The sequence below is a fragment of the Sprattus sprattus genome (genome assembly GCF_963457725.1).
Source record: "Sprattus sprattus genome assembly, chromosome: 11".
Taxonomy (NCBI): Eukaryota; Metazoa; Chordata; class Actinopteri; order Clupeiformes; family Clupeidae; genus Sprattus; species Sprattus sprattus.
The window spans coordinates 22,260,598-22,285,597 of NC_137909.1; the positions used below are offsets into that span (position 1 = coordinate 22,260,598).

A 25,000-nucleotide genomic window follows, 5' to 3' on the forward strand; every position below is an offset into this window, starting at 1 on the left:
CCACACACACACACACACACATTTTTCCTCATAGGCATGTGCTACAAATTTTCATTAGGAGATTTATAACAATACTACTACTACAACTGCTAAAACAGTGTTAAAGAAAACAGCTTGTCAGCTAATATCTCCTCTTTGCTACTCTAACTGCCATCCTGTGAAACTCACAACTTTTTTTTGTAAGAGGAATCCTGTGAGAAATAGTGAGAGAGACAAATTGAGTGTCTGAGACAGCCCTATCCTGCTTGTCACCTCAGATAGTCTCCTCTGTCTATCTGTCTGTCACTCTGTCCCAGACAGGGGATTATCTCATTTACCCACAGACATGTCACCACATTACCCATATAAAGGCCTCCAGTGTCCACACAGCTTCATATCTAATCCAATTACTTCTCTCTATTCTGGTCGCAGACAAACACTCACAGACCAAGTCATTGACGGATACACACACCCACACACACACACAGGTTCACATTAGCTTAACATAAACGTACACATTCAATACACACTGACAGCACTCACACATCCACATATGCCTTGTGTGGTCATAACTTGAGAAATGTATTTCACAGTATAGAGAATGTACATGTAAAATCACAAACTGTAAGGTCTGTGTTCTGTCCCTGTCTTGTTTCATTGTATGTATCCCTTGTGTTCTCACGTGTTCCTTCTTTTGTGTTTGTTTACCCTTGTCTCCTCGTGTCTGTCTCCTCACGCCCTTCCCTTGTTATTGTGCTTGTGCTGTTCATTAGTTTGTCTCCCTTGTGTGTCATGTGATCTTTGTTGTCTAGTCTTTGTGCTTCCTTGTTCCCACCATGTGCTTTCCACCATGTGCTTCCCTGTGTTTGTTTGTGTATTCCATGTGCCCTTGTTGTTGTCCGTGTCTCCACCCCTCACCTGTTCCCAATAATCACCTGGTTTGTTTGTCTTATTGGTTTCTCCTGTGTCCTGTCAATTCACCTCGTTTAGTCCACCTGTGTCTCCTTGTCTGCCCTGCCTTGATTGTTTTCACCTGTCCCTTGTTATCTGTTGTGTGTGTATATATAGTCCTTGTGTTGTCTCTCGTTGCTGGTTCGTCATTAATGTTGCGTGCTGCTTCTCAGTGTTCTCAGTGTTCTCAGTGTTCTCAGTGTTCTCAGTGTTCTCAGTGTTCTCAGTGTTCTCAGTGTTCTCAGTGTTCTCAGTGTTCTCAGTGTTCTTCTCGTGTTGACCCTGGACTGTTTTCGACTTCTCTTTTGCCTTTGCCCTTTTGGATTGTTTGCCTGCCATTGGACTGCTTACCCGTGTACCGAAACCTGGACAGTAAAAGTTTATTCTTTATTCTACCCCTTGTGTCTGAGTCGTGCTATTGAGTTCACACCCCAACCCCAATTCGTAACACAAACAGCTGTTTTAAAACAAAGTGACATGACATACCAAATTGTCAGTACAGTATACAGAGTCTATGTTTAATTCTCAACCACCAGGAAATGTAAGCCGAACAACAACCATGATAGGGTTGACCCAAGGATCAAAGGTCAAAGGTCAAGGTACCCAAGGGTCAAGTGAGCAGTGTTCAAACCAAGTCAAATTCTGGTGCACGAAAATGAGAAACCACCAATAAGGCAGAACGATCAGCTGGACTAAGCTGATGACCCAGTGTCATGAAAGACATGCCGGACTTTCATGGCTGTTTTCAGGAACTTGTATCTCTTATCTTAAAAAAGTTTAGTTGCAGGTTGTGCCTTAAACAGCAGGTGATTAAATATAGTCTATGTTAAAGCTGCAAAGTCATTGGGTGTATCATTTCTGATATCAATATCAATGTATCACTTCTGTTCCATTGTCTAGACGACTCGGTCATGTCACAAGAGCTTAACCTTCTGTGGAGCGTCATCAATTGTCTAGTGAGCCCATTACCCCAGTCCTCCAAAGGGGCTCTTTGTTTGATGAGGGTGTAGGTAGCAGGGACATAGTAGAGGACAGCACAGACCTTGTCGGCCTCCGTTGCACAATGATTCTCCAAGTCGCTGGCATGGAAACGACATTCTTGTCCTGAACGGTGTCCGAACAGTGACTACACAACCAAGTAACAACAAGAGGACATGGTGGACACGCAAGCAAAATCACGCAAGAGAGGGAGTGATACACACAAGAAGGACTTCTGGAGACACACAAACTATTGTAACGGTGTTAATTATCGGACGTCGTGCGTTATCGGTAAACGCTCGCATTGTCATGTTAATCCACTATTAAACTGAGCAAATCGATTGTTAATGCATTATTGAACTTAGCATTTTGATTGTTTAACAGAATGACCGTTGTTTGACACTGTCCGATAACTGACATAGCTACGCTAACATACAGTTTGTGTCAGGTGATTTTTTTGCACCTGTGTATTTGGGGAGACAGGGAGGACAGAGGAGAGCACTCACCTGCACACTTGTCTTTATGTCTTCTCTTTACAACATCTCCCCTAACGCAATACTGAGGACAACAGGCATAGTGTGCAGAGGAATGCATTGCATTCCTTTCCTCCCCATCCTCACACACAAACACACACACACACACACACACACACACACAAACACACACACACACACACACAGTCACACACACACACACACACCACATTCAACCCCAAACACACACTTCACAAACTCAGTGACCTGCTCCCTCCTCCTCCTCCTCCCTTTGCTCTCTTCTAGATGGTTTGTCAACACTGACCTTTGACCTCTTGACAAACACATACAAAAATACTGACTCACACACACTTGGGTCCAAGTCTGCATGCTCACCATTACAGCTGATTGAAAACAGAGAAAGAGAGGAAGAGAGGGAGAGAGAAGAGCCATGTGTGGGATATGAGATGTGAGGGTTGAGTGTGTGTGTGTGTGTGTGTGTGTGTGTGTGTGTGTGTGTGTGTGTGTGTGTGTGTGTGTGTGTGTGTGTGTGTGTGTGTGCGTGCGTGCGTGCGTGCGTGCGTGTGTGTGTGTGTGTGTGTGGGTCCATTAGTGTGTGAGACAGAAGACATAAGAGATATCAGCTGGTGTGATATATTTACACTCTCAGCTCTTGTGGAGGAGGCGCCCGCTATGCAGAGGGCTCATTTAATTACACACAATCTGATGAGGCTTTTCAGACACAACACATTTATACAGCTGGAACCACAGCACACACACACAGACACACACACACACGCACGCACGCACATACACACGCACACACACACACACACACACACACACACACACACACACACACACACAAACACACATACACACACACACACACACACACACAGAGAAACTACAGAATAAGCAAGCTAGCAGGCAGTGTGGGTGTGTGTGTGTGTGTGTGAGTGCCAGACAGATGCTCCAAGTATGTAGGGGTGGTACTATATGAAATACATAGACTGCTTCTCAGGGCTCCGTCTACACACTTTCCAACTAAAGACTTAAGAAGCATTTTGCATTATTATAGCATTATAGGCAATATTTAAAATGGCAAGTTTAGGATAAAACTGAGCCTGCAGGGAACCAATCAAGACCTCATAAAGCAGGTTCTAAATATGTTATGAATCCATAGAGGAGCCTCTTTTCTCTGAGTGTGGTTGTAATTGGATTGACTTGTAAATGAAATGTGGTATAATTTGGTGCAAGTCTCATGTGATTGAACTGAGTGTCATTCAGCAAGGGGAAACAGTCACACAAGATGAATAACATAAATGTCAGCTCAAAGTTTAAAACACACTTTGTTGCCACTGTATTGAAAACTTATATTTGTCATGAACATTCGAGACATCTTTTTTTTTTAAGTGACAAACTGTATATTTGTATGTTATATAGTCTCCAAATCTTTTTAGCAAAAGATTAAAAACAGGAAACAAAGTCAAAAGGAGAACTGTAGAGGGTCTTTGCCTGTGTGTGTGTCAGCTACTCTCTGCTCTTTGCTTCTCTGACTGCCATCCTGTGAAACTCTTCACAGAACTGTTCTTTTTTTTGTGAGAGGAAGCCAGCGAGAGAGAGTGGCAGAAACAAATCGAGGCAGTTAAGAAAGCACTGTGTGTGCATGCATGCGTGCATGTATGTGTGTGTAAGAGAGAAAGGGAGAGAGAGACGTAAAGAGAGGGAGTGAGGGGGGAGAGAGGTAAAAAGAAGGAAGGAAGGGGGGAGAGAGAGGTAATAAGAAGGAGAGGGAGAAAGAGAGAGAGAGCGGGGGAGAGAGAGAGGTAGAAAGAGGGAGGGAGAGGGGGTAGAGAGGTAAAAAGGAGAGAGAGAGATATATATATGCTGTGCACTCTCCAATGTGGCAAAGATATGAAAGAGTGTGTGTGTTAGGAGTGGTTGGTGATAATGCTGTTCATAGTGTGTCTGAAGGCCTGCTAAGCTGAGCTATGCTTCTGTGACAGAAGACAGAGGGTACTCAAGTGAATCAACAACGATGCTCAGATTACCTATGACATCTACTCAACCTCTGTGTCCTGTTCACACACATTAAACATACATCCGCCCTAATTGCTGTATAGGTAAACTTTTAAAACTGAGGTGATTAGATGTTAGGTGCTTGGTCATCATGTGCTTGGTCATCATGATTTGGCAAGAACTCCCGACCTCTGAACAAAGAGGCAGAGAAAGAAAAAGAAACTAAGTCAACATGACCCTTTTTACCAGTATACAACTTACACTTGTTACTGCACAATACCTACATCAATATGGCACTTTTTAAACAGTACACTGCTTACACTAGTTACAGCAGAACACCTACATCAATATGGCACTTGTTAAACAGTACACTGCTTACACCAGTTACTGCACAATACCTACACCAAGGTGCTCTAAGGCTAAGCCATCCTTTTCTAATGTGGAATCTTATGTTGGTAGAAATAATGTCATTTTAAATTATGGACATTTTGTATTATTAAAAATATATATCTGGAACAACAACAGCAACAAAATCAGCTCAAAATATAGTTGGATGTCGATTGTGGTAATTATGAACTTGCCACTGGCAGCGTATAAGTGAATTACTTAAGCAATGTGAATAACAAACCATATAATTGAAAAGCTCTGAACAAGTTTCCAACTGCATCCCTGAGATTGAATTGAATGCGCAGCCTCGCAGGTGCGAGCAGATGAGATCATCCACCTTGACACCTTGGATAAGCCCTTTTACCAGTGGAGGACACATCCTCTGGCCTTCCTTGTCGAGCTCTCCTTCAACACCCTCTGCTCCACTACACTACACTGAACACAGTGAGAGGCCTGTAGGGGTTCATCACGAACACCTGTGGCCTCACAAAAACAGATAAGACACTGTGACCTCAGGGAGGTTGATATCATTCAAGGGCTCTCCTTAGGCCTCCTAAATGAAGACAGAGGAGTTATTGTAGGTTAGTTTAAATGAGATTCTATGTCCTTGTCTAAGCTGTGTGAAGAATTATTTTCCAAAACATGGGTAACCTAGGCTTTATCCATGCTAATAGCCAACATTAAGCCATGAAAAGTTGAAGTATTCAGTAAATGTGTTTAGAGACTTCCGGGGAGTCTAGAGTGGGTGTGCGAGAAAACAGACCATAAGTAAACAGCCTCTGCCTACACAACACAATCATTCCAAGGTAAACTGGTTAGAAGAAAAAAAACAACCTTACAGATATGTCAACTCTTTCTGTGACTGCACAACCTCTATTAACCACTACATGGGACACAGAGCATGATCTCAAGACCTGTGGTTTGATCTGCTACCCAGACTCCAAACATCTGACCCACTTCTTAATTCCTCAATCTATTTTACCCCTCACAGGTCTGAACAGGTGAGGTAGCCTAGAGCTTTTTCTCTGACTCACCCTTCCTGTGACACAGTTTACGAGAGGGCGTCATCAGGGTGAACAGGCACCAAGACAAGCCCTTTCTCATAACCATAGCACCAAGCCATAAAGATGACCTGGGGGTAACATAAGCACATAACAATGCATCTTAAAGCATCAAAGACCAAGAAGGGGGTGGGGGTATTTCTGTGTGATTTTATGACACAAAGTCAACCTATTGTGACATTGTTCACACAAGGTCAGATTTCATGATTCGACCAGGGCACACGGAATGTTTACATATCTGTTTGCACATGCGGGACGGGAATCCATTTCCAGAGTTTTGTGGTTTAATAGCCCACACTAACACACACACACACACACACACACACACACACACACACACACACACACAGTAGAATGAACAGGCTCATGTTACATCACACCCAAGATAAGTGCATGGGTGAGGAAGAAACAGGGAGAGGGAGACATTGAGAGAGACATGAAAACTGAGAGAAGGTAGGATAAGAGATTTATTTATAAACTGAGATAGGTAAAGCAATGGCAGCAGTGACAGAGAGAGAGAGAGAGAGAGAGAGAAGAGGGAAGAGGAGGGCAGAGAGAGGAATGCACAGGAGATTCGAAACGTTACTTCCTACAGGTAACTGATGTGTTTTCATACTTTTCAACACATCCCAACCTTCACAGTTGACTTGAATCAGTCAGTGTTAGCACTGGATTAAAAATAATTTTCAAGGATGAGTGAGAAAAGCCTTGCTTTTTTTCCCCTTCGCTTCCAGTTAGCGAGCGCTGCTCTGAGGAAGGCGCACCATAAGCCAGACAGACAGGTAGGAAGAAAAATTTTAACGGGCAGCTGTGGTGTGGATTAGAGCGGATATCTGAGCAAGCCATGAAGCCAAAGTAAATATTACATCTGAAACATCTAACCCAAAGATCCCAACGACAGTAGGACAGGAGGTAGAGAAGTTGTTTAGTGATGAGAAGGTTGCTAGTTCGATTCCCTGTCGAAGCTTCCTTGAGCAAGACACTGAACCCCAAATTGCTCCTGATGTGCAGTGTGCCATCAGTGTAAAATGTTAAAAAAGTCATAATGTACAATTGTATAATAAGTCACAAAAAAGTAACAGTAATCACTCCTACAATGTTACGTAGATCTTACAACACGTGTATAATTAGGGAAATCAATAGCCCCACAGATTTCTTATGGAAGACATGTCCAATAGAAAATGATCCAATAACTGTAATAAAAGGAGATAATACGATTCAGTAACATAAAGCCTAAAAGAAAATTGTACACAACCTTTCCAACGGACAGGAATTGAATTTGGGGCAATATATGGACCACCCAACTGAAAATGATGTTCAGTGTTCACCTGTGCCGAGTTCTCTGACAGAATCAATACATTCTCCATTAGTAATAGAGCATGTAGCACCACTCCATCCCAAGGCTTCCACCGCTAACCCTAGAAAGACCGCCTAGGACTGTGATGGTCCAGGCCCTGTCCATTCACTTTATTGAGCTGTGTTACTTAGTAACCTGATACTCCACACTTTCCACTGGATGTAAATACACAAGACACACAGGAATCAATCCATGGGGCTCACAGGTAGTGATGGAGGGCAAATACATATACACACAAACAATACACATATATACATATCCACAAACACTGGCACACACACACACACACACACAGGCGTACCCAAAGCTCTCCAAAACAAAAAACCAGTGGAGAAGCTGCCTTTGTGCATCGATCATGCATCATCAACCACAGAAGAGGGGCTGGGCAGGCTCTCACATCAGCTCAGTGGAAAGAGGAAGGGTTGGGAAGGCAGACGGGAAGAGAAAGAAAGATCTGATGATGAAGATACTTCCCGCTTGAGCAACAAAACATATTGTTAGACTGACAGGCCATACAAGAGAGAAAGAGAAAGACTGAAAAAAAGAAAGATGGGAAAGAGAGAGAGAGAGAGGCCGCACTAGCCAGTCTGATTAGAGCAGGCACACATAAAGGTGAGATTCAAAGATAAAAAATGGCTCCATATCATCTGCCACATACTGAAGTGGAGATAAAAATCCCCACAGGCATCAGTTTGACGTGGGGTCTATTATTTCTATCAATAACTCAGCAGAAGTCATCACTGGGTCAGCCATGGAAGTCTATAGTGTTATGTGTCTGTATATGTGAGAGTGTATGTGTCTATATGCATTCCTGTGTGTTACTGTGTGTGTGTGTGTGTGTGTGTGTGTGTGTGTGTGTGTGTGTGTGTGTGTGTGTGTGTGTGTGTGTGTTTTTTAAAGAAACCCAGTCTATTACAATTGTTCAGTTTCAGTAATCAGTATTACAATTTCCTTGGGTTTGGACCAGTAATGGTCTGGTTTTCCAGGCCATGTTACACCTGAGGCAAAGACATCCACACTGGTCGTCAAGGTTGTGAGGCAAGGAGCAGTCAAGTGCCACAAACCTGTTTCTGTTGAACTTAGCTTGGAATTTCATTCTGTTCAGAAAAGCTTTACATCCTGCCAACGGCACTATACTAGCATACAGTCAACTAACCTAACCAGGAAAGGAATTACAGAGCTGCCTCACACTGACTGATGTATGTGACTGATCTGAGGTGATAGATGATGATGCTCAATGTAGCCGGTCCCATCCGTGTGCCAAATCCGCTGCCCTCAAAAGGTTTCCTCAACAATTTGCCCCAAATTCAGCGCGAAAAGAGAGAAGGGAAGAGGGAAGTCTTAGTTTGCCTGCCGATGGACTGCACAGTTCACAGGCTGTAGTCACAATGTTTCAGTGAGTACCAATGGTAATATGAGATCACTTTCCCACTTCATTTAGAAAGTGAGCTGACAGGCCACTTCGTGAACTGTCAAGATGATAAATTAACTAAAGGAGAAACAAGAAGGGAAAGCGAGAGAGAAAGAAGGGAAGGGGGGGGGGTATATATATGTATGTGTCAAATTTCTGTATTCTGTATATAAAATGGTTTTAGGTTTAGTCATGTCAATCACTAACATTACCGCACTCTCCAGAGAGAGAAAGAGAGAGAAAGCGAAAGAGAAGAGAGAGAGAGAGAGAGAGAGAGATACGAGAGAAACAGAAGAAGAAACATCTACTTCAAAACACGAAGTCTGTTCATTACAGCGGAAAGCCTTGGAGAGACACGTGTTCAACAGCAGCATACAGCACAACTGACCTTAAAGAGCATCAGCTTCCTAAAGCCATTCCGCCAGAGCTCCGACCCCTACACCACATCTTGCACACTTTTGAACACTGTTGTGCACACACTTCACTCATGCTTAATAATACCTGTCTGTTACAGTTTTTCTGTGCAAGTCACCAGTCACAGCATGCTTTCATACCTTCCTTTGCATGTTATTTGACCAGGGTATCGGCCAAAAGATCAATACATGACCTCCAGGAGGGTGTGGAGGAACTGCTTCTCACTCTGTTTTAAATGGTTAACTTAATGGAGGTCAAAGTCACAACACACCGAGCCAAGTCATCGGGGATTGATACTGACATCATCTACCCTGGCATGGAACAATAAAGAATGATGGGGTGATGTCACCAGCCGTTAGGAGTGACATCATCGATAGCCTGCCCAGGCAATTTGTGATATGGAGAGGGGAGGTGATGTAAAGATCCAGTCCCACAGTAAATGAAACTTAAGCACACCGGATTAGATCAGGTACATGAGGAAGGAAGAAATGCCTATTCTCACAATGTCGGCATTTGAACTTTGGGAAAGGAGCACAAAACTAGTGATGTGAACGGTAAAGTGGCACTATACTGGCATTACACTGTGCCTTTGAGAATTACGGTACCAGAGGTTTTGCTGTCTGTTTGTGGCATATTTCAACCTAGGCAACATGGACCAGATCTAAGCTTATTCGGAGTAGACTAGCTTGGCATTTGGTGGGTTTCTTACCGACTAAAGGCATCAGTAAATACCAGGAAAATGTGTACTGGAGAGAAAGTGCACTGCTGCCTAGAGTGAAGGCTGATATGAGTCAGTGGCCTAATGTCACCCATGCTTTGAAGAAATTACACTGCCATTACGTGTATGTGTCTCTAGGTAATGTATACTTGCTCAGAGGTTTATTCTCCATCATCTCATGTGTCATTGCCTCCTCCTAAGGAAACTTCAGTGATATGCCTCTCCAAATAACTGCAAGCATGAATGAGACAGGATGAAAGGACTGTAGAATATGTGTGTTGTTTGGGGGTGGGTTCACAGGACTGAAAATCTTCTTTTGGTGCCAAGCTGTCAGTTGCTGTTTGTCACACATCCATCTACAGGTTTTATGAGAGCAAGACCAAGCTCACTGCGATATACTGCCCCACCCCTCACCACTTACAAGGAGACAAGCTCACAAACCAAACAAATGCTGTTCCATCAAAACATCAGCATCTTAAAAGTTGAGGTCAACTGACTATGAGGACACAGTTGTACTTGGAGAAATTTAAAGACAGTAAACCTACATACCAAACTATGAATATATTTTCCTTGTAAAGGACTTAAAATGACTTTATGATGCTATAAGTTTGAAAATGTACTGATAGCTAAATCTACTATATAACCGCATTGTTTATGTTTACCCGAACTGTCTTTTAGTTAACTCCATTAGGTTGATCGTTAATGACTGGACTGAGAGACTCAATTACTGTGGCAATGTTAACCAGTCTATGAGGACTCGTCTATTTCGCTGTAGAATGTTGTCTACATACAATCCATGATTTCCACGCAGTCAACACAATGCCTTCTTTGTCTCTTTTAAAGTTACCCGTGGTCATGATCGTATTCCTATCCTAACCTACTTTTTCACAAAGTACCTTCCTCCATGCCCAGATAATAGGGGTATTTTGGAACTGAACGGATTTTTTTTCGCGGATACCTTACTCCACTTTGTAACTTTACGCAGTCGTTGTAGAGTTTGTCTTTCTTAACTGTTACACCTGTTGAGGTGTCCCTCACTGAGAACGCCTGATGAGCTAGATATTAGCTCGACTTAACTAAATGTAGCCTATTGCCAATCGACTGCAACCGTACAGAGTAAGAGAACAACGAAAATATGCAAAAAACAGGATGAGAGACAGGATATAGCCTAGTGCTCAAAGGGTTCAACGAAAAACCAAAACATGACAGGAAACGAATTAATTGTCGATTCTAACAACAGTACAAAAAGAAACGAAAAAATAAGAATGACTATGTAACCTTATCACTACCAACCAGTAAATGTTTGGTTGCCCGCCCGTGTAGCCTATCTCAACATAACTGATTTTCGGAGACGCTCACTTGTTAACACTTGCAACGCTTCCTTCTTATAGAGCGGAGGAAAATAACAAGCATTCATGTTCGTGGAGAGCAGTTACGGAAAAATAATCACCAGGACTATATTGTCAAACGCTCAGTTGAAACGATTCTGCGTCGCATTAAGGAAAATGCCAGGACAATATCTTACCATTGTATTTCAGGGAGCCGCTACTTGTGATCTTCACGCATCCAGATATTGATTCTCCGGGGCTGTAAACCACTTTATTGTTAGTGAAAGTAATGTCAAATTCCTGGAGCTTGCCCATTTCGCCGTGTGTGTCTGTCCCTTACCCACGCACTCACTACTCTGGTTCAGTCTGAGCAGGAGAGCGAGAGAAGCGGCGCAAGAGCGTCCCACCTGCAGCACGCGCTCCCTTCTCCACCCCGTTTCCCGTGGCAGTGGCCCTGGCGTTGACGTCATTACGATAACATTCATTCATTCAGATTGAGGTGGTCCTTTCCCGATGCCCACTTGCCCTTTACCATTTCCAAACGCCAATACCTTAAAAATGTATTTTAAAGTTCTAAATCTCCCCCCAAGGCAGAAAGAAACAGATCTAATGACGTACAATGCAAGAAAGGTTAGTACTAAACTATTAATCATTTGCAACTTTCATCACCTGTTTAAACCTCATGGACATTGATTTTTTTTTTTTTATGAAATATAAATATATCTAATATCTGATGGCCTCTAATTCTCTTTTGTGGCTAAAGACTTGTCTAGACTCATTCTCAATATAGTGTCATTGATTGAACAGAACACCAGGCTACCATCCTATTGATCAAAGACAAAATACATCTAGCATGAAAGCAAGCATGGTCTCCTTCAAGCAGAAGCCAATGTAGTGTGGAGCCATCTAAGTTGTGTGTATTTATGTGTGCACGCGTATGTGTGTGCGTGCGTGTGCAGAAGAGAAAGAGAGAAAAATATTGACCAGCTCTATACATACGGGTAAAATAGCCTGTCTGTGTGTAGGGTTGGCCTCTTATTCTGCATGGAATGTCTATGTGAGTTTAATGTAGAGGTCAGTTATGGGCTACCATTATTGAAGTCATAAGAAGGGCACCGTCTATTGATTCAGATGAGCGCTTACTGGCATTGGAAACAAGTAATTCACATTCAAAGGAGCCAGTATAGATCTTACATCTAATCTTTCCTGTCAGTCAACACACAGATGTATACAGTATAAGACAATGAACCGAGTGGCACATGATTTGAGATGGGATTCTCAGTGTTGCTTGATGTTCTAGACAAATGTCTATATTCACAACTTTTAAATTAAGGCAAAGAAGATTTATTTAGGTAGATCAAGCTGAATGACCACAATACAAATAACAAATCAACAACCACACCTTCATCAAATATGACAGCGGACTTATAAATAGCTCCAAGAAAGGAAGGACTGACACCTTGTGGCTAAATTGCGTAAGTAAATCACTGTCAAAACGGCACAGTTCTAAACAAGAAGGCTTTGACTAGTTTCATAATAGTTACTGCTAATGTAAACACTGAACTCAAAAACCCACAACTCACAATAAAACAGCACCCATATTATGATAATGTGCCTTATAACTGCCACCATCTCAAACGATTGTATACATTGTCAAATTCATAGTTATTCTGCCAGGCACTGATCGGTCACCAGCATACAGAACGCATCATAGGATAAGTCTACTTTCCAAACATGAAGGTGGTCTTTAGGCAAAATAAAGGTTACCTGTAAGGCATTCATCATTGTTGCGTTGGTAAGCCTAGACCTGAGTCAACCTTATGTATTGTAAAAATTAATGAAGCCTGTTAATCGAAACTTTACGCAAAGGCTACAACAAGTCAAAACATATAAATGTATCGGCCATAGCAAAAAGGCCACATTTATTTTCTGCCAGCACCGAGGCAAAACATTGGAGCCTCAGCTTAACTTATTTTCCAAATGTTTAATGGACTGTTGAACTTGACATCCTCCATTCGGCACCCCTGCCCTTCCTTAAGCCTCTTCAATTTTTTCCGCTTCAAGCAGGAGGCAGGTGCGAGCGATGGCGCCAGTTACCGCGTACGGGTCACAGTTTGCTGAAGGCCGGCGGTCTTCGAAGTACCCACATTTCTCCTGACCGACCTGTCGCGGGATTCTGATGCTAGCCCCACGATTAGCCACGCCGGCAGAGAAATCGTCGATGCTGGAGGTCTCGTGCTTACCAGTGAGGCGCCTCATGTTGTCCTGCCCACCACGAGGATCGTAAACAAGGATATGCTCTTTGTGTCTGTTGCTGAGTTTCTCAATTGCCTCCTCAATGTGTCTGTCAAATAAAAAATGATTGGTTTAGCCGAATAATAAGTTGTCTGTGTGTATGGGTATGGATCAGAGTTCTATGTAAGTAACTTAATGTAGTTTAGAATGTTTATGTTTTAGTATGTTAATTCAATATCCCATGCAGGTCGATGCAACAGTAATATTGATGTGTGTCAATATCTTCGATGCGATTTCACACTCACGTAAGTCCCCCCTCTGCTCTCATGTCTTCTGTGCTGAAGTTGGTGTGACAGCCAGCACCATTCCAGTTCCCTTTCATGGGTTTGGGGTCCAGCGAGGCCACCACCCCAAAGTCCTCACACACACGGTGCAGCAGGAACCGTGCCATCCACAAGTGATCTCCCATCAATATCCCCTCACATGGACCCACCTGGAACTCCCACTGCAGGGAAAAGAATAGCAAAGCTTTTCCTTATACAAACCAGGGATAGTATAGATGGTTAGGGAGGTAGACATATAACAAAAAGGCTTCAGGTGAATGATTGATATACCTAGAACTTCCAAATGAACTACCAATCTAGAATGATCTACCCACTCAATACTAGAATAATTGAAAATATACTCTATCTATGGTATTTAGTTTTTTCGAAATCTAAATATTCTGCTTGGAACCTGTTTCCTCTCTGTAAGTTTGACTTCTAGTCTGTCAGATGATGACTGAGTGATCTACGTACCTGTGATGGCATAACTTCAGCATTAGTGCCACAGATGTCCACTCCGGCGTAGATGCAGGCCTTGTAGTGGCACTCTACAATGTCTCTCCCATAGGCACAGTCAGCTCCCACACCACAGTAGTACGGCCCTGAGGAAGAAGGACAGCACTAGTTTAAGATAATTTTAAAACAGGCATTCCATTCATATTTGTATAAAACTAAATGCAAACATTATAAAGGTATTGCTCAAGATCATTTTAAAACGATCATTCATTCATATTTGTATAAAACTAAATGCAAACATTAGAAAGGTATAAATGCAAACGAGCAGCAGTTAACATTAGTTAATGCTAGCTGTACTACTTTGCCTCATTTTGTAACCAGATATACTGATGTAAAAAAAAAAGCAGATGTATAGATGGAGTACACTAAGTGATTCAGTGGCCAATATATGTTCAGAGAAAGATCAAAAGCATGATGATGATGATCCATCCACAGTCAACACCACTCAGCATGCTCGTCAGAGCTGCTTTACGTCACTGTCTTTTGTGAAAAAGCTCTTCTGAAAATGCCCCCCTCTGCATTCATCGGGGGCCCAACTGCACACCACCCACTCACCCTGGGGCCCCGGGAAGCCATTTTTGGGCCAACCGTAGGGGTGTCCATTGATCCCCAGGAGGGTATACTCCTGCTCCATCCCAAACCATGGGTGATGCTCGTTCACACTCTCCATCACCTTACTGCATTTGTGGCGGTGGTTAGTCTCTGGATACAAACATTGATTGCAACCGGGGTTATTGCATAAGAGGGTCACTCAGACAAACTGTGACCTATATAATATATACTACTGTATATAGGCTTTGTATGTTATTTTAATATTTACAGGCCTTGATTACTTTAACACCAGTGTAAAATGTGTTGAAATGCTAGAATTGTGTACAGACAGATTTCTGGACAGGAATAATTCAGTAAAATACAGGACTACAATGTAACCAAATTTGAAAATGATGATCAGATTCATATTAGGAGCTATGCCAGTGAAAGGTGGTGCATATAAACTACTCATCAGCATTGTCCTCCCATTACAAGTTTAAACTACGAAAAAAAATTATGCCACCTGATTATGTAGGTCGCTTAAAATTAAGGAGTGCTGACATGAAATCGCTTTTACCTGCCGGTTTGCGGTTATACTTGAGAACTTCACACAGGACGAGTTTGTTAGGGTCGAAGGTAAAGGGGTCCCTGAACATACAGACAGGGATGAGGAACATGTCACTGTTGGAGCCCTCTGCCTGGTCGGTGCTGGAGCCATCAAAGTTCCATTCGGGGATATCTTTTGCAAAACAAGGCACAACTACAGTCAGGAGGATTTCAGGGATTTGAAGATGTTATAGGCAAGACTGGAGAGCATTACGAGTAATTAAGAGTGTATGTTTTCTTCAGTACAGCGATTTACAGCATCACTACTTAATAGCCACACCTTAATAGCACTGGATAACCTTGGATTTGTGGAAGTGAAAGTAAAAGAGATGTACACTTTTAGGATAGGAAGAAAAAAAAGGAGTGTGGATGTCTGAGAGAGGAAGGGTTGCTGTGCCGTGCTTGTTTTGCTTACTCCTACCAGTTGTTTTTCCTGACTTCAAGAAGAGTGTGTGTAGTAAATCACCTGTCCCCCCAGGTGTTTGACCGCCTTACCTTTGATGCTCTTGGGCTCTTCATCCAGGGTTCGAGTCTTGTTGCGCAGGCCTTCCCCGGACCCATCAATCCAGACATAGGTCACCTGGCACTTCTTGCCCTGGGGGAGGGTGAGGTAGTGCTGACGCAGGGCCTTAGACAGGAGGGAGCTGTCCGACACAGACATGACTGAGACGTGGAGGAGTGCGGGGAAAGCAGTCAGGAGACCAGCAGCAGCAGAGACTAGACGAAGCAGGAGAAGACTGTGAGAAAGCAGCTACTTAGAACATACTTGTTTAGTAACATACTTGTATTTGGACAGATTACATTCCTCTTTGGAAAAAAACATGTCTCTCAAAATACACTATTACACAAGTTACCTAAGGGGACAGGTATAAATGTATGTTGTGGAAGAGTTTGATTCAGGAGTTGTTAACCTTTTGAGGAGTGAGGTTTTCCAGGATTACCACACAGATCTAGAATTTACATTAACTGCCATTTGTAATTGTGGCTTGAGTACATTATTGCATCATCAAATGGAAGCTTCAGTTTGAAACATTCCCATATTTGTTGGAACAGTTCCTGGAACAGTTTCAGGCCAGTCAGAACATTAGTAAGAACTTTTAAAGCTCATCCTATTGACTATTTAGAAAAAAATGTAATATATGTCTCCAGACATAACAAGGACAAAGTGAAGCTGGATAAAGATTAAATATTAAATTTAGCGGTTCGTATTTGGTGGTGTATCAATGGGGGAAAAAAGGATAGCATGTTAATGTGAATATAAAGAAGTCTTAATAATAGTTATAGTTCACATATCTTACCTTGCAGGAGGAGCTGTGTGTTGTTGCGTGTCCCGTTCCTCAGCTGTTGTGTTTAAAAGCAGCCAGTCTGTTTTCCTCTCCCTTAAGGCAACACTACACTGTCGTCACAGAAAAGGAAGAACAAGTGACGCCTACTGCAGCCTTACCTCAATTTAGCTCTTCTGGAAAAACCTGTCAAGTCAGTTCATATCTCCAATAGTACTAGTTGGATTAGGGAGAGGCTGATGAGACATGGTTTACTGTCTACTTCTTTTGTTTAAGTTGAAATATAATCATATTTTTAATTTTATATTCAATAATCATCATTTTGCTTGGAAAATGTATTTACATAGTTAGCAGTCAACATGTATAGCTATGTGGATGCTACATTTACTTTGCCTTACATTTCCATGTAATTGTCACCCACATTTGATACAGAAACAGTTTTTTACTAATTGAGTGCCCTGAAAATGTAAAAAATAAGGGTGTAGTTCACTGGACCAGTGGACCTTAGTGCTGTTCAAGCTGGCTACCTCCCCAGAGACCAAAAGATGAACACTCATTAAGGGGAGCGGAGGGAGAGCAGAGCTCCCCTCGTCTGCTGAGCCCAGCACCTCACCTGAACACCCCTCAACGCACAGTTGCTAAGCTACAGCGCTGCACAGGCCCCCTTCAGGGCTGATCAAGATGCTTGCTTATCATTTCAGATGTATCCCAGTGCACTTATCAGAGGAGTGATGTGTCAGTGGGAAAATGCCACATGTCCCAATTTACAACGACGAAGACATAAACAAGATGGTAAGGATGTGTGCTGTAAGCAGTTCATTAAGGGCAGATTCATTAACTTGTTAATCATTAACTTTTCTACAGCAGAATAATGCAGAAATAGAGTTTGTAATAGAATCCAGGGGTCTCAAGCTCAAATTACCCAGGGCCGATGAGCGTCCAGTCTGGTCATAGGGGGGCCAGATTTTTACTGTAAAAGTTGGGCTGGCCCATTGAAATCAATGGAACTTTTCAATTTTTTTTATTTTAAATCAATGGAAATTTGTGGGCCCGATAAAATTGCTTGGGGGGCCGGAATTGGCCCCCGGGCCTGAGTTTGAGACCCCTGGAATAGACTTATATAATAGTGTTAAAAATATCTCATTATACAAAGCAGCTTGTAATGGAGCTGTGTATTTCCACAACACTAATTTAATATTGTCAGAAATATCTTATAATGCAATGCAGTGTTACTAGAAACACAGAATAATGAGATACATTTGTAGGTAATAAGTGAATTTGATTGAGACAAAAGTCAGTTTCATTATTAAGAAGGAAAACATTTATGTAAATCCTTTAACACGATGTGGAAATCACAGCCACAGCATTCTTGGAACACTGACTAAGCACTTCACTTGAAATTTAATTTGAATTTCAAGTTGATCGCATTTCCTGCTTCTTTGAATGTTTAATTATCCGCATTAACTTCCTTGAGCACATTTTATATTCAATAATCATCATTTTGCTTGGGAAATGTATTTACAAAGTTAGCAGTCAACATGTATAGCTATGTGGATGCTACATTTACTTTGCCTTACATTTCCATGTAATTGTCACCCACATTTGATACAGAAACAGTTTTTTACTAATTGAGTGCCCTGAAAATGTAAAAAATAAGGGTGTAGTTCACTGGACCAGTGGACCTTAGTGCTGTTCAAGCTGGCTACCTCCCCAGAGACCAAAAGATGAACACTCATTAAGGGGAGCGGAGGGAGAGCAGAGCTCCCCTCGTCTGCTGAGCCCAGCACCTCACCTGAACACCCCTCAACGCACAGTTGCTAAGCTACAGAGCTGCACAGGCCACCTTCAGGGCTGATCAAGATGCTTGCTTATCATTTCAGATGTATCCCAGTGCACTTATCAGAGGAGTGATGTGTCAGTGGGAAAATGCCACTTGTCCCAATTTACAACGACGAAGACATAAACAAGATGGTAAGGATGTGTGCTGTAAGCAGTTCATTAAGGGCAGATTCATTAACTTGTTAATCATTAACTTTTCTACAGCAGAATAATGCAGAAATAGAGTTGTTTGTAATAGAATCCAGGGGTCTCAAGCTAAAATTACTCAGGGCCGATGAGCGTCCAGTCTGGTCATAGGGGGGCCAGATTTTTACTGTAAAAGTTGGGCTGGCCCATTGAAATCAATGGAACTTTTCAATTTTTTTAATTTTAAATCAATGGAAATTTGTGGGCCGGATAAAATTGCTTGGGGGGCCGGAAGTTTGAGACCCCTGGAATAGACTTATATAATAGTGTTAAAAATATCTCATTATACAAAGCAGCTTGTAATGGAGCTGTGTATTTCCACAACACTAATTTAATATTGTCAGAAATATCTCATAATGCAATGCAGTGTTACTAGAAACACAGAATAATGAGATACATTTGTAGGTAATAAGTGAATTTGATTGAGACAAAAGTCAGTTTCGTTATTAAGAAGGAAAACATTTATGTAAATCCTTTAACACAGCCACAGCATTCTTGGAACACTGACTAAGCACTTCACTTGAAATTTAATTTTAATTTCAAGTTGATCGCATTTCCTGCTTCTTTGAATGTTTAATTATCCCCATTAACTTCCTTGAGCACATTTTATATTCACACCCACTAACATGCATACAATATATAACTGCATATAACAGGCTGGTTTGAAGTGCTATGGAAATAGCCAGACAAACAACCCAAAGACTGCTCATGTAGGTATGTGTATCTGTGTAGTATCTGTTTAGTATGTGTATTGATGTTTAGTATCTATATTGTATATTTATTGTTTCTCTAGTAGGTCTGCTACTTTGTCTTTTCATACGTATATCTTAAGTTCAGTACTTATTGTTAAGTTATGTTATATCATGTTGGAGTACTTATATGTTTTGTTATGTTATGTCTTGTTATGTTATGGTAGTGTGGTACGGTGTCCTGTCCTAAGAATTTCAGTGCCCAGTCCGACTCTGTTGTTCTGTGTTTCTGACAATAAAAGACTTGACTTGACTTGACTACATGTATAGTGACAATAAAAATTCATTGAATTATAAACTTTCAATTACTTCAGGGTCTTGACCCATGGAAGGCTTGCCGTGTTCTCAGAGACAGCACTGTTGACTGAGGAACACATCTCATGTCACTGACCTGATTTTAAGTGAACCGTGCTGTTGTAGACAAGCCTAAAACATTCATCAGAAAGATTGCACCTCACTGCAACTATTACCTGAGGGTGAGACTATTCCTCCTCCTGCATTCCCCACTGCTAGATTGCAGTCACCAACTGCTCCCTGAAAGGAACTGGAGTTGTCAACCAATTATTTTACCATGATGTCTAGAACACAAAGAATATTCTAAATGAATTGTCACGCTATTATGACCTCACTATGGAAGACTGAGATATGAGGGCTTGATGAGCATGTAGGACAGGAATGCAAAACAACCTTTAATGCCTCTGACTCTTTGTGGTCTATTACTATGGAAGGTTCTAACTACTCGCAAATAACTTTTTAATGATTAATGTTTTATTTATAGTTTTTTTTGCATATCTTCATTATGAAAAATATCCTCTTTTCCCATATCAATGCCCCTGATCTGGAAAGTATCCTGAGGTAACTTTTGAAGTATCACCAAAACCGATGTTTTTCCTTACACTCTTCACAAGTGAAGAAGTGACGTGAATATCTAATGGTATACATGGTGAAAGAAACAAGAAAGAAAGAAATCAATTTTGTTGAATTTTGCCTATAGAATTTATTCCAAAACACATTTCAACAGTAGAATTTCAATTTAAACAATTATCAACAACACAGGAATAACAAATTACCCGCCATTCATAATCACTTTACAAATAATGTATTCATTACACTTTGCAATATTGTAAACACAATGGACTCAGAATGCATGTAACTGGGAACACACACTACAAAGGCAGTCAGTGGCATAGTTGACCTGAAGTCTCCTTAATCAAACCAGGGTCTTTGGGGAATCTGGTCTCATCTCTTAGTCTTGCATAGTCTGTCTCCCTCTGTTTCTTCATCATGCCTTCCTAACGATGCGCCCACTCTTCCTCCAGTCCCTCCCCCGTTCTGTCCTCATGGACTGGCTGCTCACCCGCCAGGTACCTTGGCACACGCGAGAACTGAGGACACAAGCGAGACGGAGCACAGCGACATCCGAGTCACAAGCAGGGCGAAAAAAATACATAGAGACGCCGCCACTGTTTGGTTTAGTGTCATCACACGCAATTGCAGAATAGAGATGTATTAATGTTCATCACTGATGCATGCGATGTGATGAATGAAAAAATCACCAAGGGACACGCACACGCATGATTAAACCAAACACACAGACGCACGCACGCACGCACGCACGCTAGAGAATGAGAACACATTACCTGGAGCACCACATAAGTGCGGCGCGTTTTCTGGGCTTTGCCGCCTCTCTTCTGTATTGCATCCAGCCGCAGACGAGCTCGTGGGCTATCATCACGTACAGAAGAAAGATGAGCACGGCGGGGTCCATCTCTCCACCATGCACGCGCTGTGTTGGTATTCACTACTCGAGAGCGACAGGGTCGATAATCGATGGAGGTTGTCAATGGAGACGAGAGGAGATTGGACAGATGGAACACGCGTGGGATGCCCGTCGTTGCTCTGAATTTATAACCAGTGGAGAGATGCCAAATTTGACATGAAATGAGAGCTCACCACTTCTCGCAAAATAGGCTATTCTAAGCTCATTATTGTTTCAGCCTCTTGTAATATCTTATCGGTAACCGCCAGCTCCTGAACTGATAATCTTAACGCAATCGCATACAGTTAACCTAAATTTTAGGCATTCTACCAGAACGCCCGCAGACCAGGTGATGCGTCAGACTCAAGAATCGAGAGGATGTTGCCTTGGAGACCTGCCTGTTGCTATGGAAAATGTAGCAACTGGGTACGCGGATACAATACGAATTCAATAATCAATTCAATCTATAATCTACTATAGCATACTAATACACATAAGTGATGCCTTTTAGACACAAAATGTAAGCCGTCGCCATAGCTTTCATTATTCCAACTGCATTTTAAATAATTGAGCCTTTGGTGGGTATAGTGTATTTTGATACAATATCAACCACTCATAACCAGGAGAAATAAATGGGTTCAGAATTGATTATTTATTGTATTATTTCAGACAAAATCTAATTGAAGACATGTCACTTTAAGAAGTTCACAAATGTTCACTTCTTGCAATTCTCAGCAGGCTATCCCTCCATCCTGACACTCTTCTCATCTTTTTATCGAAACCCCTGTTGAGCGATTTAAATTCTGCTCTGCATGTGTGTGATCCTCCTTGGAGTCGGCCATCTCAGTTAAAGACCTCTGTGTCCATTATATTACAGATAAGAGGCAGTCACTGATGAAGCTGAGAGGAACTTCAGTCAAAGTGATCAGAGTTAGGACTGTCTAGACAAGAATAATAGCATCCCTAATGGAGTGTTATTGTGCTACATTGTGCATCAAATAGTTCATCAGAAAGTATAATCACATGGTGTATTAACCTTCAACTCAATGTGTAAGACTGAAAACAACATTGAAAAATTGAACTGCAGTTTGTAGTCCGAGTAACTGAGTAACTACTGGATTGCTTAATTCTTCATTAAAGACTATCTACACTTATCTGTACTTATCTACAGCACCAGCCCACTGTGTGTGTCTGTGTGTATGTGTTAGAATGTAACAAGGCATCAGACTCATCCTCTGAGTCAGACTGTCCCAGAGAGACCGTTGGTGGTAAAATCATGACACAGGCACACAGGTCACCAGTAGGTGGCGGTAAAACCACATTAATACCACCCACTCAAATTTTCTCTATGGTGTCTCCTCGGACCTTCAAGTGGGAGAGAGACATAGAGAGACATATACAGAGTGAAGGAGAGAGAGAGAGCGTATGAATGACAGGATTATTGTCTTGTGAATGTAAATGAAAACACCATTTCATCCCAACTTAGTAAAACAGGCAGTGAAAATTGTCCTCTTGTATAATCGATGAGCACAGTCTAAGTCAGTCTAACAAAGCACGACCACCAGAAAGTGATTTACCAAGCTTGGTTTTTGGGCAGGCAATTTGCCAAACTACACTCACCTCATTACCGAAACCAATCACATCCACACGTGGTTGGCTGGAAGAGGCAGATCCACGGTCCTGCTGCATGATGAAAACATACAAACATGCAGGATGAATCACCCAAGGCCTTTCATCCTTTGCGTCAGCTGCCATTTCTTTTTTGGGGGGCAGCTGACACTAATAAGACAATGCATATGCACACTGTGCACAATGCACAGTACAACAGCGACAAATCCATGCATACGTTTGTTTGCATATTAAGTTTTAGGAGAGGCAGAAAGATTTAACAAAGAATGTACACAATGAAGAAGGACATGAGAGACTTCTATGAGAGGCATCACAGAGATATTTTCTGTCACTGATAAACTCAACTAAAATGTAGTCTATATTATAGGCATACTTTACTGATGTATTCAAAATAGCACTGCAGAAGCACTGCTAACGCATGACCTCTTAAATGTGTCTGGCAGTGATTGCACATATCAGTAGATCTATTTCAGGCTGTCTTAGACATGCTGCCTGAGGGTGTTTGGCTTAACCATTCTGACCAAAATAAGGACTCTTAACATTTTTCTTGTCCCTTTTTTTTATTTTTTTAATTGACACTCACCGTTGAACCTGTATCATAAAGTTGATTACTGAATCCGGTAGTAATCTCAGATGGGCCCTGAGTGCCGGCCGCGACCCTCTCCCGCACCCGCAGGTAGAAATACAAGATGACGGCCGTTGACGCCAGCAGCATCAGCACCACAATGATGGATGCAGCAATGCCTCCCGCATTACTAGGGGGACTGGGGGCTGTAGGGGCACAAAATGAAGATTCACTCACACCAAGCGTCAACTGCTAACATAAATATTCACAGTTCAGTGGTGATGGTGATTAAGCCAGTCTTTGATCAGTCACAATGATTGTGCCCTCATCATTGTTAATATCACTGATCGCTTTGTCTTTGCATACATGGGGGATGAGTTCTTTACTGTGATCATTTACAGCGAGTCAGAGTCGGTTGGATACAATGGCAGTTGTAATACAGAGACTCTTGATTAATGACTGTTGTTCTCCACCCTCAAGGCTTCCTTCCTGATTGTGCATGAGTACTGATGACTCTGCTGGCACTGTTGTGTACCCTACATTAGGTCCATGTAATACTGTATGTGCATTGATCAGACAAACTAATGATTATTTCTTTCACTATGATAATTATTGATGAAGTGGATAGGCTCATTACAATGATTCCATCACGTGAACAGTTTACACTATTGGTTAACAAAGTGATTGTCACTTAAGGAGTAAGTCTGGATCCAGTACAGGGATTGTAATTTTGTGATGAAATGAAATTTAAATGAAATGTTTTAAATTTAAATAAAATATTAGAGACTGTTGAAGAGGGTCAGGAGAGAAAGTACAGTGATGGTCTTACTGGGGAGTGGCATGTTGATCTCAGAACAGGATAAACCCTCCCTGAACTCAATATCATCCAGGGCTGTCACACCCTCAGTTCCTGTGGTGCCCTCGAATACAATCTACTCCATTTGAACACACATACACACATACAAGCACACACAATGAAACACACACATAAATACAAACAAGTAACACATGTTTGACTGTTTATAAAGGTGTGGTTTGTAGAATTGTTTCAATATGGGAATAAGCAGGGCCACACTTCATGCATTTGTGTGGTTTGTGAGTGTGTGTGTGTGTGTGTGTGTGTGTGTGTGTCTGTGTCTGTGTCTGTGTCTGTGTCTGTGTCTGTGTCTGTGTCTGTGTCTGTGTCTGTGTCTGTGTCTGTGTGTGTGTGTGTGTGTGTGTGTGTGTGTGTGTGTGTGTGTGTGTGTGTGTGTGTGTGTGTGTGTGTGTGTGTTTGGTTGTGTGAATGCACGTGTATGTGTTTTTGTTTATGCACGTGTTTACATGGCTCACCTGGAACTCCTCAGCAGAGGTAACATTGAGGTCATGTCTTATCCAGTTAGAGCTGTCACCCTCCCCCACAACGAACAGCTCATGTTCCAGCCCCTGCACTAGACGCAGCACCCGTAGTTTGCCAACTGCGGGGTCGCATTTGAGAAGATAAAGGTCAAAGGTCACAAATCAAATTCCCTCAGCCTGCTATCAATCATATTTGCATTTCCCGATGATTCTATTGCAGTGTATGTTGCTATGAGATACATAGTGACCGACAGTGTTTTCAGGTTAATTTTTGCCTTAAATTGTTTGGCATATGTATGTTATTTATTATGCAAAAACAAGCCATGCTTAAATTAAAATAATGTTAGCAATAATAATAATGT

At 41.9% G+C, this 25,000-nt stretch overlaps 3 protein-coding genes across 3 annotated transcripts in view; all 3 read right to left on the minus strand.

Moving 5' to 3' along the window:
• arrdc1b (arrestin domain containing 1b) overlaps positions 1-11,394 on the minus strand; it is a gene marked incomplete at both ends in the record, with an annotated part of 50,145 nt that extends 38,751 nt beyond the window's left edge. The window contains one exon of the mRNA XM_080847944.1: positions 11,277-11,394. Within this exon, the coding sequence (XP_080704070.1) occupies positions 11,277-11,394 (118 nt within the window). The remainder of the gene's footprint in view (positions 1-11,276) is intronic.
• A 1,719-nt stretch (positions 11,395-13,113) lies between these two features.
• Positions 13,114-15,951, minus strand: LOC308372367 (glutamine synthetase-like; the record flags this gene model as incomplete). The annotated part of the gene is made up of 6 exons (XM_080847521.1): positions 13,114-13,423; positions 13,620-13,819; positions 14,112-14,239; positions 14,709-14,855; positions 15,262-15,423; positions 15,786-15,951. 6 exons carry the CDS (start codon positions 15,949-15,951, stop codon positions 13,114-13,116), a joined length of 1,113 nt encoding a protein of 370 aa, XP_080703647.1.
• Positions 15,952-22,441: 6,490 nt separating this feature from the next.
• The window catches only part of mamdc4 (MAM domain containing 4), a gene marked incomplete at its 3' end in the record, with an annotated part of 19,005 nt that continues 16,446 nt past the window's right edge, over positions 22,442-25,000 (minus strand). Inside the window, exons 25-29 of the mRNA XM_080847522.1 lie at positions 24,633-24,757; positions 24,130-24,232; positions 23,319-23,506; positions 22,727-22,789; positions 22,442-22,471 (exon numbers count right to left, since the gene is read on the minus strand). Of these exons, the coding sequence (XP_080703648.1) occupies positions 22,442-22,471; positions 22,727-22,789; positions 23,319-23,506; positions 24,130-24,232; positions 24,633-24,757 (509 nt within the window). The remainder of the gene's footprint in view (positions 22,472-22,726; positions 22,790-23,318; positions 23,507-24,129; positions 24,233-24,632; positions 24,758-25,000) is intronic.